Here is a 22541-nt window from a genome sequence, read left to right as displayed (position 1 = left end):
ACATGGAGTAAACAATTAAATAATTCAACATCGAACGGTTCCCACCGGACTGACGTCCGAGTAACCTCCCCTAGGTCGGGCGTATCCAGTTGCACGCGGTTCGGATTATGAAACGCGCGTGAGCTGGCGACGGCATTACAACGGCGGCGTTCCGATTTTGTGCTAACACGGTCGTTGTCGCGCGACCTCCGGTGTCCAAGACCTTCGTGAAATTGTCGGGAGAAAAAAAAAAAAACGAAACGAACACTAACCACGCGCCACATCTTTTTTGTTATACATTTTTACGTTTATTCCGTACGGTTTTCGAGAAGGGGTTCCGGTCGTCACCGGAGATAGTGGGAGTTCCGTCGTCGTCGTCGTCCTCCCGACGAGCGCGCGCACACGCGCGCGTAAACACGCGCAATCCTCGCCGGCCCGGCATGCTCAAGATTATTAATCGCAAACCAGTGTGTTTACCCACATTGGCGTTCCACGACGAACGTATACAACAAACGCTGTGCTCACGCACGACACGTGCAACGATCGTTACCGTCCGTTTCTTCTCGTACACGGCACCCTCTGACCGCCGTCCCGCGCCGCCGATCGCAGACCGCTACCGTTTCCGACCACTGGCCATGCACCGCGGTCCGGACGCTCGCGAGTAAGCCGTCGGACATCTTTTCGCGCGCACCCGCGACCAAGGGTCGTCCCTCCGGGACCAAAGCCGACCGGGACCAGTCGAGCGCCGCCATGAGGAGCTTGTTTAGCGTGTTCGGGCTCTCGTATGCGCCCGCGGCCAAGGGCGATGCCCGCAGGGCCAGTTACAGTGCCGTGGCCGCGAACCGTGGCGCGTCCGGCAGGCGCCGCAGTTACGGGGCGAACAGGCGACAGAGCCTGGACCCCGGGGCCGTGCTGGGCCGACATCTGTTCGACGGCAGGATAGCCGATCCTCGGACCAGGAACACGTGTAAGTCCAATTCGATTTCGCTTTTTCTAACGGCAAACCTTCCGGTGTCCCGGTTAACGGGAACCTGAGAGCAAACAAAGTATCAATAAGTATCATAAATATCAAATATTATAATACACAATATATTTTGACGTCTGGTGTAGTTTGATTACGTTCAGGAGAGGCTTAAGCCCCCCGAGTCACCCCCAATATCCGCCTATGCTCCTACGGCATGCCGCTATACAACTTAGTCACCTGAAAATTTATGAAATCCCCCCCCCTTCACAGCATATAAGGTCTGACATGAACGATGGCGTTGACCGATCCTAAAATGTGGCGGTGTGGTAGAAAACCGTGGACCACTGAGAAAAGTCGCTGCCGGCAATAACAACGCACGGTATCGTTGCTGCACCGGCGGGCAGAATGGGATTGCAGTAAGATCAGCTTTCTAGGGCCCCGGTTCCGCGCTTTTCGTTGGTTTTAATTGATTTTTCTAAGCCTACAACTTAGTTTTCACGGCTAAATAACAAGTATCCACTCCCCCCCCTTTTTGCGAAAATTTGTATGGCATTTTAATCTTTGACCTCAACGGCATGTCCGACAGGTACCTACGTTGTCCCCCCCCTCGAACCATTGATAATCGAAAATTCCAGGTGGTAAGTGTATTGCAGATTCAGTGAAAAAAAGAAGGTGCCTACGTTGTTGAATAACCAGTATAATAACTATATATTGATAAACGATAATACGTTGTTGATGCTTTGAAGAAAAAATAAAATATCCATGCTAGGGAAAGAGTTATTTTTACACAAGTAATGTGAAACAGAAAAATATGCCATATGAATACTAGGGTGACCGAGAAAAACGCTTTTGGCTTCACGGGAAAAAATTCTAGGGCCCTGTGAAAAGAACCTGCCCCGGGCCCCGCAAAACCTCTCGCCGGCGCTGCCGGTGGTCAACCATACGTTCTCGTGTTACCAGTCAATTTTTTCTGATCCGCGCACTCACGAGATATTTTGACCAAAATGCGTGTTGTTCAAGTGAGTTGCATTCGTTTCAATTTACAATTTAGTAAAATATGTTTTTCGCTTTTGCGCCTACGACTAGTCACATGCCTTATTCGGCGTTTCTGTGAATATCTATCTCAACAAGCGGTAGAAAAAAAAAACAAAAAAACCTAAAAAAAAATTAGCATAAAAACATGAACGTTATACTAATGTTCATTCGTGTTGCGTTCTTACGTTATTTTCTCGTTAATTTTTCGCGGTCTACGGGAAAAAAACGTGACCATAATAAATATTATATATGTATCGTTCGCTTCGAATATATCTAATTTTACTATCAAACAATTTCAATTTAAATTTTAAACGTACCTGTACTCACAGTACAACTTGTTGTAATACACAACTTAAGTAATATGGATCCAAATTATAACTTTATATCGTATATAGTCTTCAAATATATACATTATATTGCTGTACGAAAACTTTGTACTTGTATGATAACACTAACTACTAAGTATAATAAACACATGGTTCATTTTAAACTTCTGAAGAGCTATAACTTATCATTATATCGCCTTTATCATAACAATTATGTTAATGCCATCAGATAGTGATCTTCAATGCATTTCTTATTAAAGTTAATTTTTTTTTTATATATTCTTATTGTACCCAACCTTAATACATCAACAGTTCATAATGCTTGTTTTTTCCAGAAGTGTTGTTTTTGTTTACAAAAATGACTCAGTCAACTTTTACTTTTTTCCATATTCAACATTTCGTTGCATGTTCGTTGACATGTCATTACTTCGTCGTACCTATTTTTCTTCGTAAGAAATGGAACCAGTATTTTATTAACAGTAAAAATATTTACAAAATATTATGTTTAAAATTAAGTATGTGCACTCTTATTACTACGTCAAATGTACATTTTTTTTTCATTTTAAAATCATTATTATTTGAATATAAAAATAAATGTACATTTATGTTGTACCCACCATGTTAATTGTAAACCAAAGTGAATTAAATATTAGGAAGGACAAAAAAAAAATGTTATATATTAAAATAAAATGTATAAAATATACTGGCGTATCGATGTTTCCTACAGACTTCAATTATTTATTTAAACGACCTCTGACCGCCTCTTCAATATATAATTAAAATGACTAATATTGTAAATGTTCATATGGTTATAGATACAATACGCTTCGGAAGGAGAAATATTAAATCCTACTTCCTCGGTAAAATATTATTATTATTATTATTATTATTGTTATTATTGGTTATTATTAGTTATATGTACATCGATTTCATAATCACAATTTATTATCACTTCCGATTGATTTCAAATCGTTGTCCAAAGACGTGTTGCTCATACTTATTAGACATAATATTATGAATACATTTTTATTGATAGTGTTCTGCACCAATTTATTTCGGTAGCGGGAACGGCCCTCGGCCGACGGTTTTGCCGAAATTGTTTTTAATTAAAATAAGCATTTAAAACAGACAATATTAAGTACCGCAGTATGTTAAAAAAAAAAAAAAAAAAAACCGGTGATTTAAATACCACAGTATATTAAAAATTTATGTAAGTTTTATACATATATACGAGTATGTATGGGCGAGTTCCGTCGATTCACTTTTCGACCAAAACAAAAATTTATATAATAAATTTGAAATAATAAAATAATGATTTACAATGTTTGATTATGATGGAAACTACTATAATTGATTCAAATGAATTTTTGATGATGAACGTGTGATGAATTCATGATGAATTGACGATTCAGGGTTTTACTAGCGTATCGAAATTTTAAGTTCACATACAGAGCATAATCCCATTTGCAACAGTATCAAAGTTTTATAAAAACTAGGTTAGTCTTAGACTATAATTCCCTTTGGGACGAAGCCCTAACATTTTTAAAATTAAAGTTCCAATTCTTCGAAAAAAAAAAATGCTTACAATTTTCATTACGATAAGAAATCAAAACTAGATACAAAATATCGTTCTCTTTTATATTAATATTTTAATAATTGTTGACAAAAATTGTACATCATTATTTTATTATTTTAAATTTATTAAATAAATTTTTGTTTTGGTCGAAAAGGGAAGGTTATGTTTTTGGTCGAAAACGGCTATGCCCGTTTATATATTATAATATAATTATATACTTATGTTATTCATACATTTTACCTTTAGTCATTGTAAAAGGTGACTCGACTGCGAGTGTTTCTTCAAATTATTCAAAGCCGTTTTTATTATTTATTTTTACCACTTCATATTTACTTATTGTATATAATGTACAGATTGTAAATTCTCAATGAACGCCATAGTAAAAAATAAAAAACCTATACCGTCTACCGACGAGACGACCGTAGTATGCACGTAAATATGTATAAATATAATAATATAGGGTCACCAGCATTCCGTACAATAAGCAATTCGTGTATTGCATTTAGGGCAACGATAAAAAAACATGAAAATGTCCGGAATCAACATAGGTACAAATAAAGACTAGAAAAATGTAAAATACATCGATGGTAGTACGTGGCTTATAATTCTGAGATGTATTAATAATGTTTCTGTCAGGCGTACGTCACGGCCAGACCGGAACGTCGAGCAAGGATAGCCTGTCCCGTAGGCACATTCAAGGCAGGCAACAGTGTGCAATATTTTAACCAAACTTCAGGGGGGCACGATTGTTATTATTGTCTTAACTGTACACACGTACACGTGCACGTGTTGGCAACGTATCTATAAACGAATTTTTAAATTTTGTCGCTGTTTTTTTTTTTTTTCGTCTCTCCGTCTCTCTATAACCGGAGACCGAAATATTTCCGTACCCACGGGGAAGACTGTTAATTGACCACCGCTACCGTTAATGAAACTCACATAAAAAAATTCAAACGAGTTCGGCAATCTGTAACGAATAACGCTATCGAGTCCTTGCCGTTCGAAATCCAATCGTAATGCGACATATATATATATACGCGTATATATGCATATATGCAAAGCTGCATTTAGGGGGGGGGGGCACTGGCTACAACTGCCCCGAGCGCCAGTTTTTTAGGGGTGCCAACATTTTGTGATTGGAAATTTGCTCACTTGTGAATTATTGAACTTTAAAAATTATTTTGAAATTATTATTTTTTTTGTTTTTAATAACAGTATCATAAATTAAAGTTAATGTATTTAATTTATTAATACATATTATTAATGTATTTATAGCAATATAGGTAGCTATCAACGGTCCAGAATATTATTAATATACCTAATATTAGTTTCCAAATTTGTTGTTATCGAGGGCAACGTGTGGTGGCGTGCCTACTACACAAAAACAGCATTGATTTTAGAATATCTAAAAGATTCATGATTATTTATCTCCTATATTTTTCGTGGGTAAGACCTTTAGAGAGGCCCAATTCTTTTTTTGCGTTGGGGTGCAAAATGTCTAAATACGGCAGTGCGAATACGAGTGGAAGTCATACGGTTGAGTATGGCGATCGAAATTCGTAATCATATTTCATTGGTTAAAATAATATGCGTCTACTCGAAGAATAGTTTATACGACTCGAGTCAGTGGCATACATACGGGGGGGGGGGGGGGGGGACCCACCCCCCCCAGTGCCAAAAAAAAAAAAATTGTTTTATTATTGATGACGTGTATTATATTCGTAGTTTCATTATTACGCTTTGAACTTAAATATACAACTATACAAATATTATGATAATTAAATAATTATATTGATAGGTGATTGAAAAGTTTTATTAACTATGATTTTTTTATATTCTAATAGCTATTAATTTACTGTAATGTAAAAGTAAACTGTAAATTGGTAAAAAAGTTGTATAAAATAATATCTATTTATAGCATTTATTTATCATATTTATCTGTGCAATGAAAAAAAAAAATATAACGATTATTTTTGTTAAACCTCCCCCCAGAGCAAGATCTAGTGTACGCCATTGACTCGAGTTATTATTATACTCATTGATATTGAATAATATATCCCATAATCAGTTTGACCTAATTATATACTAATTTGTTTCCGATTGATTGACGCATGAAATACATAAAAAAACATGCTTCAACGGCAATAAAATTATAACATAACATTAAACTCTTTCAACTTCTAATATTTCCAATCACGTTTTCGTCTTACGTTTTTCGTGCAACCATCCGACTAATTAGACAGTTATCTGATTTAATTTGTACAACATTATCATACACCATGTCAGTTGCTCTTTTTTTCGTATCAACAAGATTACAAGTATTGGTAGGTAATATTTAAAATAAAAAAAAAGGTAATCAAATCTAAAGCGTAATTTTAAATGTCTATATTCACAATATTTTCTTATTTTTATATGAACGTAAGACATAAATAGTTTTCAACTAGAAATAATTGTCATGTGTATATGAGTAAACATAATTTTGAATACAGACGTGATACAGTGCATTGATTCAATGTAATTATCCAAAAAGCAGTTTATGAAGAAAATATTGAAAAACAAGTGATTATAAAATCATTAGCTTTCACGTGGAATTTAAACGAGTAATTAAATAATAGGCTTACGATTAGTGTCAATAAACACAAAACATATTACAATTAATACCAATATAAAACATAAGCCAATACGAATCGTAATAGGATCAATGGATTTTATATATTGAATATTTTAATCAATAAATGATAGCTTATCCCATGATGAACGTTTCGTGCGCAAAAATAATTAAAATGTACTTGATTTTTAAATCTGTTTCGTAAAATAATGTAGTGAAATTCAAAATTATCAAACGAATGATTTTTTTTTCATTATTTCAAAACAACAATTTACAATATTATGAAAACTAACAATAACAAATTAATCTAACGTGCACCTAATTAGATTTAGATAATATAAATAAATATTTAGCTCTTGTTCTCCCAAGGTCGAATTCTTAGCACAGTAAAATCACTTAGATACAACTAATTAGTTTTAAATTAATTTTAAACGAACAACATTACGTTGGCCTTTTTGGTATAATTTGCATAACGTACGATTTGATCTGGACAAACATAATTAGTTGCATATAGTAAGATTAATAACAATACGAATGTATTAATAGTACAAGACGAAGAAAAGAAAATATAAATTATCGTTTACCCGATGTGAAGATATATTTTTGCGTGTAAACGCATGAGCTATAATTACTTAACACCAATGTTATTAATATATTGTATTATTACGAAGGAATATTTAAACATAAAAATCATTTGTTTAACCAGAAAACAGCTAGTTATGTATACATCGCTCGTCGTGCATAAATTAAAAATTATACCTATCGAAAATTACTGTTGTAAATGCAATTTACTTGAAACGTACAATTTGTACATCGTGTGACGCAGTACATGTAAACTCCCGGTATCATAATTATTATTATAATATACATTTTTACAACCGGGCCAACTATTTTTTTGCTGTTAATATTTTTAGTGTGTGTGTGTGTATGTGTGTGTGTATGTATGGGTGTATGTGTGTGTTTATCTGTATGATAATATACATTTGTATCCGTACGTGTTGTATACTCGTATAATACATGATGAGTATGATTTTGACGTAATCGGTGTAAACGGTGAATGATGTTTTATTTATATTTTTAAACCGCAACGTGATTTATCTAAAATGACGATATTTTACAGTGTATAGTCATAGAATGATAAAGGTCTTACGTTGACCGGCCATCAATGCTACACTGCAACAAAGAATTAGTTTTTATTGTTTTCACGTCATTTCAAGAATTCCCACACCACTTTGAGTTTGAAATTTGTTTCGTCGAAGCAGATATATATATATATTACATTATAAAATATACGTATAAAATAAGTCCTACCTACGTCTTCCTGCACACGAATGCAGCTGCTGTTTGGAGGACTGGAAGGTATAACTGTCCCTGAAGCATACGTTATCGGAAGTTAAAAATTTAGATCGAAAATAAACTAAACGTTTAAATCATAGATGACAACGATATAGTTACCATGTACTCTCGCTTCATAAGAAGATACAGCTTCCCAGGGCTCCAACCTTGATGAGACCTTCGGTTAACAAACCATAATTTTACAATAAAAACGTGAAAAAAATGTAATATAAACAAATTTAACATTTGATTCTTATTGTATTGAGGTCAGTGGCGTATTTTAAGGGGCGATGAGGGTGACCCCCTTCATTGATATGTTTGTGTGGATATTTGCTATGTATTTGTTCAGATAAAATTATTTTATTTAGTACTTAGCAAGATTACCTGTTGTTGATTATTATTTTATATAAATATTGTTTTTAATACCTAATGAATGTTAGGTATATATTTATTATGTTAGTAAGTCCTAGATCTTAAAATGTTTAGGAAATTTTCAAAACTTATATTTTGTAAATTTAAATAAAAGTACTTAAATTAGGTGCAATAAATGTTGTTTTAACTCCTAAAGCAGGTGCAGGATTTTTTTTTGGGAGGGCTAAAATAAATATAGACCATCCCTTCTTGAGTGTAATTTTAATCACCCCCCCCCCCCCCTAAGATTTGAGTTAGATACGCCACTGATTGGAACAAACGTGATATTTTTTTACCTTATAGCAATCGCCAAGCAGTAAAAACATTTTAAAGTAACAGCTGTGGCCGACAATAATATCGATTTAATTACACAGAAGAAAGTTCGTCGCGTGGTTATATAAGTTTATACTTCTAAACATTTTATACTTTTTGAATAAAATTGATGACAAATATTAATACTTGGAAGCAACATTTTAAAATTCCGTTTCCTATATGTCATAGAGAAACTTCTCTTCTTTACAAATATACCATACATTAAATTGTATATAATAGTATGTCAGCGGTAATCTGTATCATGTTATTTTATACATTAACTAGGAATTTTCTGTAATACCTAGCCATTTTTAAAGAAATATAAAATATTTATACTTTTACATACTTTTCCTAGATATTTTAAATAATAACTAGGAATTTTATAAAATGGCAAACAAAATATTGGCAATGTGCAGAAGAGGAAAATTCATTTACTTTTATCATAATGTACTGAACAACCAAACCAAAGACAATTTATTTTATCAGTATATAAATATATTTATTAAGAAATGTAATTTATTACAAGATAAATCCATATATAAAATTTAATAATTTAAGTCGCATAGCTCTTTTTTCTTTTTTTTTCGATTTAGTATAAACAACATCTTTTATTAATTGATGCTATCGTTCATCAATTAAAAGTACACAATTTTTTTTTATCACATTGTCAAATTAACAATTCAGTATTAAAATCATGTTTCATATGGCGCACGCGATTATTCGTGCCTACATTTTACGAAAGACTGAAATGTGAAAATTACAAATAAAAAGTGTACGAGTACAGCTGCAATTAATTATCGACATTACCTCTTAACAGTCGGAACCCATCATAACTTTTCGATGTTATATCATTAATGTCGATAAGATGCATTTAATATATTACATGTACATTGTTTGGCATTTCGTATAATATCTAGGTCATTTAAGTAATTTTTAGATTGCTAAATATGTTTGATTTTATATAAAATTCCTAGTCATTACATAAAATGCTATAACTATACGCATTACCGTTAACATATACATTGTAGATTCAGTGGCGTTGGAGCTACAAAATACTTCCTTTGTTATGTAATTTATTAGTACGACGTCCTCTTGAGAGCGCAATTATTTGATTATTATTAAATTTTTTTTTTTTTACGGGATGAATATAGTAAGAAATAAAAACTGTTTATTTATTTATTTGTTAATAATATTGGAATAAGAGGTGCCTCGAGACTGTAATTCCGGCCCTGCAGAGGGTATGACAGGAGGGGATCGAGAGTTGTGGAAAATACTGATATCCGTTGTCGACATATTAAAGCGTCTATACATGGCATGATTTATTATATATAATTAGGGCTGGGATTTTGATACAAATGCACCTTTTTTTCTAATGTCTCAATACTTAGGCTCGTAAGCAGAAAATGTGTTTCAAGTGATATTGATTAATTTAATATACGAGTAGTATTTATTTTACATTTTATGACAAATTAAACTTTATATGTATTTTTAGGGCATATGTTGCTGTTTTTATGGTATTTTTCATGTTTATAAAGTATTATTCAGAATTTATCTATAATTTTTAAATATTAGGGTATTTGACTATGCTTTTCGGTATTTGTTCGCTAAAAACTTGAATGTTTAGTATGTAATCTGCTAAATTGATAAACTAATAAATACGAGCATATCGGCCTGTATACATATTTTTATTTGCAAGAGTCCAACGACGATCAAATTTATATAAAGTTAAATAAATTGTAAATATTAAACAAATGGGTACTTATTTTATTATTATTATGTTAAATACATGTAATTAAATATGTTTGGTAATATAATTTTTATAATATAATTTTTAAACTAAATTAAATACTGTTTTTAATGCATTTTTTAAAGCATTTTTGAATTTTTTAGAGCATTTTTTGCTCATTTTTAGTGCATTAACGGCCCTTTATATATCACTAGTGTTTAATCATACACATTATCCTTTGTGTTCCCAGCTGTATAGCTATTTATTTCGCATTAAATTCTTACGCGCGCACACTATTATTATTATTATTATTATTATTATTATTACAAATATTGTTATTTTTATTATATTTACGCTATTACTGACTGTTATTACGACACTTGCAACAATCTACGTGTTCATCAGGCACGCGTTGTATTCGTCAAAACGTGGCAATTTAAACGCGACGGACGCGTTCGTCACGGGTCTTCCGATGATTCCGAACTGGTAGACATGAGTGAGTGTAGTATCCGTCGTAACTTTATCGTTTATTTATTATTGAACACATTTATTCGCACATAAACAGGAACACGTATGCGTGTACATAAATAATATATAAATCTACTATCCGTGTACGATATTACGCGCGCGGCCTCGGCGAGTGCGTTTCGTTTTTTACAACCGATTTGGCAGTCGCGTTGTGCACTGGGAACCACGGCTGTGCAACGTCCGTCGCATACGAAATCACATAATAAACGCATTTCATAGCGTGATATCGCGCGCGCTTACACGGCCAGTCGCAATAATAATAATAATAATAATAACGTATTCTCTTTATTATTATTTTTGTACCCGTTTTGCATATACGTGCGAGGAAACTGTAACAAACACAATCACGGTGGGCTTTTTGACCCCGCGACGACGAGGACGGCTGTTACGGTTAAGCTCGACCAATGCAATACTACTATCGACGTGCGTGCACGCAGGGCCGGATCGGCGCCGTTCTGATGAGCCTAGGACGACTGCGGTGGTCGCCTAACGAACTCGACATGAGACGGGAGTGAAATATTTCAAACTACTACTCCTAAACATTAACTACAAAAATTTGGAACAACAGAATTCGATGATTTGACGTTCTCGATCATCAATAACAAAACTAGATCACATATTTTTGCTATGAATTATAAATGCCGTATTTAATGTGTAATCGCGTAAAAATTAAAAATTAATTTTGTTACGTGTGTGTCTATAAATGAATTTGGTTTGTAATAATACATTCATGCGTTCAAAGTTTTTTTTTAAATCATAATTTGTTTTCAATCCCCTTGCAACGGAAACTTCTTTGTAACGGAAAAGATTAGCTGATCCCGATTTGGTTATGAGGAGGTCTTACTGTGTATTGATTACATTAGGAAAAATATTTATAGGTAGTCAAACTTGAAACTGATACACATGCAATATATTTTAAAATGAAATAAGTTTCGAAAATTCGCATGTCTCTACTACGACCACGATAACGCGTTTGTCATTTAAACTTAAGTGCCGTCGTATTTGTACACGGAACCGTCAGAGTGCATCGAAACTGACATGTGATCCAGAAAAACGTATCAATCATATAAAAATAAAAAATAAATGGTCAGGATCTTCCAGATATTTTTCTCATCACTTATTGTGGACTAATCTGACCCTGAATCACATTTTGTACAGACATCTAATACACTTCACAATGCTATAGTATATTGTAACGCAAATGTCCATAAGATTTGCAAATTCTCGTTTTAAAACATCGTACATTTGAAATCTGCGAAATTCAGGTAATTTTTGATGATTTTTTTTTCCTATTTATTATTTTCCAAGAAGCTCTAAAGAACCGTTACCAATGTTTTCGTCCTGCACCCTCACGTACACTCGTACATAAATAATATTACACGCAGTGCACGTCCTTACGTTATCCGTCACGATGGTAATGATAAAACATCATGATACATGCACTGTATGTTATTCAAATGTCAAGCTGAGGCCGTTTACATTACTTACAACGCCGTCTAAAGATCTTACATGCTCACACTTATCTACTTACTTATACCTGAACATATCTGTACGTCATGTAGAAGTCCGAAATAATTTCCGGTCATGTCACGCATCTAATATAATTTTTAGATTTTGCTTATGGCATAACTTTAAAATATAATATATTTAAATATTATTTAAACACCGGTTGGAGGAATATATTCAAGTCATTACCTCTTTGGTTTACTGATATTATTTCCAACGCAATGGGTATTTAAACATTTAAACATATAATCATATAATGTAAAATGAAAAACAATGCTTTAAAATAATTATTAGATGCACTTTTAAATTTTTGTTGAGTTAATAAAAAAATTTTAATAGGCTTATATTATCGTTTGCAAGAATGCATGTGATTAATTATCTGCAAATACTGTTAAAACTTTGAAAAAACTTACTTTTACCAACAATACAACATTTTCAGAAAAAAAAAAAACATAAGTAGAAGAATTTGACGAATGTAAAAACTCTCAAGTATCGGAAATATTAGTAGTGATAATGACTATATTTTTTACAATATAAATAACCAAAACAAAAGCAAGTTTAGCTATTATTTTTTTTTTAATTTATATTTCTTGGTGACTTATTCAGGTTCGATATAATCATTTTCTTCAATGATAACTTCTGCTAGGATATTTCTGAGAATGTACTTTAGAAAAATAATTATTAGGGTAAATTGGTGAGTTACTTGCTACTTGCTTTTATTAAAAAAAAAAATTCAACTTAATTTAAAAACAGTTATTAGTGAAGTTCAATATCGATAGCAAAAAAGACACGTATTCTCTTGTAGTTTTTTACATTAATTGATACATTAATTACACACCAACAGCCCTAATATCATTCTCAATCGTATCTTACCATTTCTAATTAACTAACTATATGTGTAGATAATAAATATTTTGAAAATATATTAATTGGCCAACATCAATATACAAATAAATTCACTAAGCAAAGTTATTAATAAGTACAGGTAGGATCGCCTAAGTAATTAGATTCCAATCAAACATCACGGATCCGGACATTTTTTTTTTTAGTTTTGCGCTTGTGAGTAGTAACACTTAACGTGTGGCGATCTATTTGCAAAATATTTACCAGTGCCGTCGATTCGACGTGATCCGTTGACCTGCTACATCTATTGCTGTTCTGCTGTAGGCACCTACGATGACAGTAAATCTTGCACCATGAACATTTTGCGATCGGTTTCCATATTGTCCTCTCATTGCATTTGTTACACTGGTGGAATCTCTTATAAAAGGGCTTATTGCTGAAAATTTGTTGACATTGTCGGTCCATTTTATAATCACGGAATTAATGAACAAGGTGGGAAGTTGTAAGGTATAAAAATTATTAAATTTTAGGTAAAATTTGTTTACAAAGAAATGTTGATGTTTGGGGTCTAGGACATTTCGCCGCCGGACTATTCGTGAATCGAGAGAAAACAATTGTCGAGCGAAGCTAGAAAATTTATTTTAGATACATCACTGGTTAAAGGTCATATATATATAATATAATATTTAAAATAAATAATATTATTTTACATAGTATAATAAAAACAGAAGGTTTTGTAATTTTAGCGTTTTTGCCTAGATCAGGTACCAATACAACATCTATCAATAAATACTGATTTATTCGTAATTAGACATTTCCTATTTGCGGTTTAATTTATATCAATATTCCGGACTCTTTGTTGATTAAGGAAGTGCAAACACTTGCACTTGCAATTGTCTTGCAGAAAAGTGTTTTTGTACACTATTAAATTTGTTAGGCATTATGGCGTACAATAAGGTGTTCAAGGTGTTCGAATAGCCAACAGGGCATAAAGTTGGAGGGATACGCAAGAAGATTACTTACCCTTTCAAAGCTTTTAAAAACCGTTTCTTTTTAAGTTTCTTCCGAAAAATTCGCTGGTACTTTCAACTATTTGGTCAATACAATCATTCACATAAAAAATTATTTATTAGTAGGCTTAGGGACTTATAGCTCTAAAAAATACACAAATATGCGTTCAAATATGCTTCTATAATCATTAAAATATGCATTAAAAAAAAAAAAAGACCAGATAGTACACAAAATAAAACGTATCCATTGGATTTAAATATATTTTTAAACTCCGAAACAATATTTTGTAGTCGGCTACTCGTAGACCGTTGTAATTTCAGCATAACACTATGTTACAAATTATCGCGTACGACGTTTTACGAATGATTCAACATTGTGTGGTTGCGAGACGCAAAAAGAACGACGGATAATAATCGACTGAACTGAACACTAAACAAATAATCTATTATTTTATATCGAGTATTATCTTTATCGATATCCGGTTGATATCCAGCGGGTTATACGGTCGATACGGGTTTATAGTATTATTTATACTTACACAAAAATTGTAACGAGATATGAGAGGTAGTTTGCAGATAGCATATTTCTAAAATTCCTCTTAGTACATTTTTTTTTCGATCGGTTGAAATATGTATATATAGTTATATGTATCTATAGTTTTTAATTTTAAATAATAAAATTTGAGAAATTTATCAAAATATGCAAAATATGCATAATAATGTTAAAATAAGCACTCTCCTGCAAAATCTATTAAATATGCAAAAATATGCACATTCAAATTTTAGATCTGATATCATGGCACCGAAAAACGAATTTATTTCACACTCTGCTATATTTAACAATAATTAAAAAAATTATGCAAATGCTAGAAGTCCCTAAGCCTACTTATTAGTTATACATTTTGTAAACAAATTTATTTTATTTTATGACTATATCAACTATTGCGTCTCTTTAACGGTCGGTCACGGCAAATGGTTCCGAGGTACAGTGTTTTACAAACAATAACTAAATAAAATAAATAATTAATTATGCATTATACATTATAGACAAGGGCGTTCATCATCAAAAATCCAGAGAGGGACACGTGTGGTCGGTGCCTCTCTGTCTTTCGGCGATCCTTATCGGTAGGTTTATAATTAGTTTCTATGAATCTTAGAATTCGTTTACCCGTGATAATGTTTTGTCCATGAAAGATTAGCCAACAAAATTAATTTATTATATTATAAACTGGCAATTCTAAAAAAGAAATTTCTACGACGCATTTTAGGCTCTAAAAAATAATCAAACAGGTGATTATGAAATAAGACCCAATAAGGAAATTAAAAATATGTGGGGCGAAAAGGTCATCATATAGATTCTTAAAGGAAGAAAATAAGCTGTCTTGGACACGTATGGAGATCAAGTGACATAATAAAATATATGATTAACTGAAAACCAGAAGGTAAGAGATCACTGGGCAAGCCGAAGAAAAGGTGGATGATAGATGAATCCAACCAGAATTTCCGAATACTTGGGGTTGATAACACGAAGGAATTGGCAAATGATAGAGTGGAATGGAGGAAGCTGTATAGAGCAGTGAGGGGCCTTAATAGCCTATAAAAGCTGAAGAAAAAGATTATATTATTAATTTAAAGTATAAATATGTATTTATACATAAATTAATGATTATAATATTTTATTTATAAATGTTTACTAGACATGGAAAAGCCAGGAGCAAGACATGTCCCCCCTTTCCCCTACAATTAATGCCCTTCATTATATACCTGAGCTGGCGAGAGGGTGGGGTTGGGAAGGGCTAGAACCTCAGAACCCGTCGTCTCAACTTTTATAGAACATTTTCTTATAATCTCATTCACCGTAGCATAAAATGCGAGTTTGAATATTGTTATTGCCATGAAGCATGTACAAGTTTGAAAAGTAGTATGTATAATAAGTGTAAGTAAAGGGAGCCTGGAACCGATCAGCCCCGAGGACCTCAAATGTTCTCGTTAGCCCTGATTATATATATATATATTTAAATAATTAGTAATGTTGTAAAATAGTCAAAAATGGTACAGGAATCGTATCGCATTCTTTGATGATTTTTTTTCTAGGCTTTAGGATCTGCATACGAACAATCACTCGAGCGAATACAATGAGTGCTCGATGTTAATGAACATAATCGTGTTGCTACGAGGCGAGTACAGCAATTGCTGCGTAGTTTTGAGAATATTTTTATTTAAAAAAAAGCAACGATAAGGATCTTGAAAACAGTATAATACTGTCCATCAACTCTGTTGTTCGTTGTTCCCTAACGATATATTTTATTGTTTATTAACATTACACCATATTATAAACGATACGGCGAAAGAAGTACTGTTAATTATTAAAATTATTCCATCCTATACCGCACACTGTAGCCCCTCGGCCGATTAATAATTCTATATATTATATTTGTATGCTATTATAAAAATCATAATTATTATAATAATATTTCGGAAAACCCACTATTCTCTGTGTACGTCACACTTGATAATAATCACCGCAGAACGAAAATAGATGGTGAGTAAAAAAGAAAACCTGTTTAAGGTCGTTTTCTTTTTTTATGAATTTTTCATACGTGCGCACATTACGTGTAAATATTAATTTGTACTTTAATAATTTAGATTATGAACATAATATACGTTATTACGACGATGGTGTTATTGTAAAATTTGGTTTTTTTTTACATAAGAAATTATACGCACGCGGACCGCAAAACCGCGGAAATTAACGGTTGAATCGAAAACAACATCGTTACACAAAAAATTAAATATCATCCGGTGTACACACATATTGCAACCAAATAACAATTTCAGCGAACGCGCGGTTCTAAAAATGAATGTTTTAATTCTTTTTTTCTGTTAATAAAATTTAGCGAGAAACTTGGTAGCCCTGTAACCTACAAGAAACTGAGCCTTTTTCTGTAATACAAAACTTCAACCATGACAAAAATAAAATCCGAAACGTCACACTCATCGTGGATACGTCCATGACGGGTCCAACGCTAATCGTTTGCTCTCCAATGTTATCCTACGCTAATCGTATAAACGCCAATTATTTGTTCGGAATAATAGTAGTATCAAATTTGTCTCATTCCTAAAATAGATAGTAGGAAAAAATGTTACATTAAATAAAAAGTAGTTTGATGTAAAAAGTTTTATTCTGACCTAATAACTGAAAAGTCTCCATAAATAAATACTTCTTCTTGTTAAAATCCACAATTGCAATTTTTTTCACTGAAATCTTTTTCCAGACATTAATAACAAGATTTTTATTTCAATACAATGGGTGATTTTAAATCCAAATGAAAGACTCCTTTTTAAATAATGTTTCCAAACATCGATGTCTTTTCTTTGGACCACTTCATTTTGGTAATATTATTCACAATAAATAATAATATTTTACCAACAAAAAATTATTTTTACATTTTCGGTATTACATGAACGTCTTACCATGATCAAAACATAACTGGGTTAAAAATATTTACCGGGAAAATAAAAAAACCTACCTATTTACATGTAATAGTATAAATTACTCGCAAATAGACACAAAATGTAACTCGAGAGTTTCGTGATTTTAACTCTCAAAGAATATTTTGTTCATTACTAGACTGTAAAAATTATCAAATACTTAAATAAATGTGTAGATAAAGAAACTCAATCTTTACGTTTTTATCACGCACACGGATATTTTTTATTTTAATTAACTTACATTATAATTATAAAATTAAAATACTATCTTGTACAATATTTTACATTAAAATTACAATATAAAATATATACTAATATAATGTTGTAAGAAATTAGCATTTTTATTATATGTTATTTTAAGCGATATTTTGTCAATAATCCAACGTCATTAAAATATCTGATCCGGCAAATAAGCACATAAATGTTTCCAAGAGGTCTGAGGTTAATATATTTCTTAACATATTAAGAATGTATTTAAGCTTGTAAAACATCCTCTCACATACTACTTAGAAATATATTAAAATGGATTTGTATGCAAAAAAAAATAGTTGTTTATATGATTCACTGTAGGTATAATTTATATGTAGGTATCATTTATTATAATATAACAAGAAAAAATACAATTTCGACATGCCTTAATGTTACATAATATATTTGAGTCTTTACCGGTTTGAAATTTTTTTAGATTTTCGGTACTATCTTCCAAGGGTAGATCTTCATCAATATAATTATCAAACTCGAATTCTTCTTATATATTTAATTTTAAGAGGTCCCATTTATTAAAAAAGTCTTGAAGTTTTGTTGTTAAGATTAATTTTGTTACAGTTTCATCACGGCTTGTTATATGTTTATATATTGTTCATAAAGATTGTTTTTAACTCGTAAATCGATGGTTGGTGATAAATTTGGTAAAAATAATAATTTTGTGATTGTTCAAAAGGAAATAGTGGTGGCTTTAAATGTTTGAAATACTTTAAATATTTATTAATATTGGAAATATTTTAATAGAATATGTGCTGTTTACAAGCACTTGAAATTTTCAATTTTTCCCATATTTCAAACGGTTATAATTTGAGACTTACTTAAGTACCTAGATACATTATTATTTTTTGCAAAAGTTAGAACAATAAAAGTTCATTTCATTCAGAATCATTTTCTTGAGAGCAATAGAACATTGGTGTCTAAAAAAACCAATATCATCTATCTGTCCCTGTACCTTGTTCGATTGTTCAGTCTTGTTTTTACCAGTTTTTAATTTTATAAATACTACGAGACTGACAACTTTTGGTCACACATTTTTTAAATATTGTAAGCCCAAAATGTTCAACTTAATTCATTACAATAACCCAATTTGTTCTAGTAATTATGTGATATTTGAGTCTATTAGACGGATTATAATTTTTATGGCCAATCAAAACGTCTTATTACGTATCTTAATAGTATGTAAGTGTAACTGTAGTGACTGATGATTTACTTTGTACCATATTTTGTAATTTATTTGTGGATTACGTTTTGTTATTTTTTTGTTACCTAGTCTTCTTTCCAACGTTTGATAATCTGGATATTGTTATTTTTACACAATTCACAAAGGGTTTCTCCAAACGCGTTTATTATTATAAAACAAAATAAAAATAAATAATTACATTAGGCGTACTATTAGATACGTCATTTTTGTGTGTAATATATGTACATAAATTATCGAGCCATACCTCAAAATGATATGATGATCAGTGTTCGGTTAGGGAACCGATTAAAATACTATTTGGGAGTCCAGATATCAAGGGTGATTTGTTATTCATTTCAAACACGCGCGCATTGATATACCGTTCGTCACGTGAAATCGTTGATTGCACACTAATACCGGTATTTAACATAACGCACGAACCCATGTACCCATTATCGGACAATTATTATGAACTTATAACAATTAGTGACTTATAACTTGTTTACATTGACGTACGCGTTTCCGACGCGCGTTCGGTTTGCGACACGCAGGTATACGGTGTTCCCAGAGATGGAACTAGGAATTTTTACGCCCGGGTAAAATGTTAAAATTACGCCCTATCCATAGACTAATAAACAAATACTCAAATAAATTGTGTTCTTATAATCAATATACAATCGTACTTATTGAGTTTTAACCTAATATCAGTATTTAACGAAGTTAAAAATATCAAATTAGTTGTTAATAATTACGAAAATTACACCCTCTAAAATGTTACGCCCGGGCATGAATCCCCGTCTTCCACCCCGTAGTTCCGGCCCTGGGTGTTCCATCGATGCACCGATATTGCACGCGTTCGAATCGGAAAACACCGGTACGACGTTCGAACGGGTTCGGGGCGGAGTAGCAACCGCACGCGCGTCGGCTGTAAACGTTGTTCGTATGCACATTTTACCGCTGTCCGGTCGGTCGTTTTCACGCGCACGAAAAGTTATTCGACGCCCCCCGGTCTTCGGATATTCCGTACGACATTGCACGTTCGCTGGATTTACGTCGATAGATAAAAACAGCACCGAGACCGGTCAAGACCGGTAAGACTGGCGCTCGTCGGTTCCCGTTGAACTATGGTTCTCAGCGATTCGTTAACCCCGTGTACGTTTGGTTTCCGGGCATGGACGGTAGTCCGACTGTACAGGTGTACAAATCGATGACGTCACCACTACGTCACGTTCGACAAGCGGTTATTCGGTCCGATTACAATCCGCAGTTTCACGGTCGGTTCGAATAATTTAACGTCTTGCCGTCGTTTCGGGAAAAAAATGTAGCGGTTCCGATTTTTCAATCGCTCGTTATATTTTTATATTTTTATCAGATTGCAACAAATCAAATTATTTTTAGGAGTTCTGTATAGGCAACTAAAACAACCTGCAAACGTACCCGTTGTCAGCGTACGACTGTCGTATTATACGTTGTTACACTTGGCGTGAAAAAAATTAACCGGAACTGATTATTTTCATTTTAGCGTACAGATTCGAATATTTTAGCCGCGTGCAAGCGAATCGTTTACCGGTACACTTTTTGTCGTTATCGAATCATAGCTATTTAGTAATACAATATTAAAGTGTTCGATTTCAACCTGCCGGTAAGAGAAACTCAAATTGGTTGGGCGCTATCATTGTAATGCACTTGAATGAAGTTTTGATCTCCGTTAAATTGTACTGCGATATTTATTGGTTTTTTTGTGAATTGTAATTAACACCACGTTCTCCGACACAGGATATACGTCAATAATATTCGATCACTTCGGGTATACCCATAAATTATCGTTCAAGGTAACATTGGTAATGCGGTAACTACCGTGGTACTAAACGAAATTTGACAGAATTACATATTATCCTTTTGCGCGCTCGCAAAAGCCGTGAATTTACAGAAACCGTCGTAATCATGACGTCAACAAAATTCCTCGATGGCTTATCTTACAACCATTGCTTATGTTTCACACGAGATAAAAAAAAGGCTGCAATGCAATGCCCATTTAAAAACTGTTTTTTTTTTTTTTTTTTATTTTAAAATTCGTTTTCGTACAGTTTTTTTTTTTATGTAATTCTTGTGTAATATTGTAATTATAGCAATTTATATATGGACTGATTATATAATAGGAATGTGATCAATTAAAAAATAAAACTTTTGCATAAGAATAGATTGCAGTGATGTCGAAATATGTTTGTGAGCAAATACTATTTTATTGTAATTTGATAATTATCTTTCAACGCTGTATTTTCACTGCATTAATTGATCATGTGTAATTATGTCATAATATAATACACTTTAATCAGTTATCCGCTGGTACGTTTTATACGTTTGTTTATAGGCCCTGAGGTAATACGAGTATATACATAAATAGTCATAAATACACCCACTCAACCTCACACGCATACTCACGCTCACCTTTGTGTTTATACGACCACTCCCACCGAATACATTATGACTTTTGAGTGACCGAGATATTATTATGTGATCTATCGGATAAGAAAATGTACCGGAGTCCGAAGATCCAGCCCGGTCCATGAGGAAAACGTCTGTACAAGGCGTTTATGAAGGCTGCTGGTGTAGATTTTTAATGCACAGTGCACACGCGTTTTTTTTCGAATCGTTATAATTAACCACATAAAAGAATTATTCTTCTTCTGCAACGAACCCCACGTGACTTATAACATAACCGGTTTTCAATTAACTGAAATGTTTTGAATGTATAAGTACATTTTCTATAATTAAAACAAACATTATTTTTCGGTCCTCGGTCGTAAGCGGAAACGGTTGATAAATATAAAGGTCATTTATTGTCTTTATTTAAGTGCGTTGTTGTACAATAAAAATCGAAAACGATATCTCGTGTGATAGACAAAACATACGAATCGGTTAGCATTATTCAACAATGGTTTTTATATGGGACACCTGTCCGAACAACAATATAGTATATTTTTATTTTGTTAAAAAAAATGTTAAGTGCACAAAAAAAATACATAGTTACATAACCACCACATTGTTGCTCCACTGGAATCTGCTGTAAACACAATTTACTTTTTGAAATCAGCTTTGTCAACCGTCTACAATTTTCCTTTTGTTCAGGTTTTTTCGAAGATAAAAAAGATCCCAGATCTTTGAAAACTCCTTAATTAATCTCTTGCACGATTTTAATAGCTTAATGTTAATTTGTTAATTGAAATTATCAATGATCAAGTGTTGCTGTAATAGGAATCGACGTAAGACGATACAATGCACGTCGATTTTTAAAATTAAATTTTTTACACCTTCAACGTAATATTAAAATTATGTTAAAATAGCAAATAGTAAAAGACTATCATAATTGATGTATATTCAATGTAATTTAGTTTTGAGGATAGTTTATTGCTAACCTGATTTATGAGCATTTTTGTTTATTTGCA

The 22541-nt window shown here is 32.6% G+C and overlaps 1 protein-coding gene across 1 annotated transcript in view; it reads left to right on the top strand.

Annotated features, from left to right (window-relative positions):
- Window positions 1–322: 322 nt before the first annotated feature.
- The window catches only part of LOC112685236 (scavenger receptor class B member 1-like), a 78441-nt gene continuing 56222 nt past the window's right edge, over window positions 323–22541 (top strand). The window contains exon 1 of the mRNA XM_025557066.1: window positions 323–946. Within this exon, the coding sequence (XP_025412851.1) occupies window positions 730–946 (217 nt within the window). The 5' untranslated portion in view covers window positions 323–729. The remainder of the gene's footprint in view (window positions 947–22541) is intronic.

The sequence above is a fragment of the Sipha flava genome, unplaced genomic scaffold, assembly GCF_003268045.1.
Source record: "Sipha flava isolate LNK unplaced genomic scaffold, YSA_version1 270_pilon_pilon, whole genome shotgun sequence".
NCBI classification, from domain to species: Eukaryota; Metazoa; Arthropoda; class Insecta; order Hemiptera; family Aphididae; genus Sipha; species Sipha flava.
This window is presented reverse-complemented; position numbering and strand designations above follow the sequence as displayed.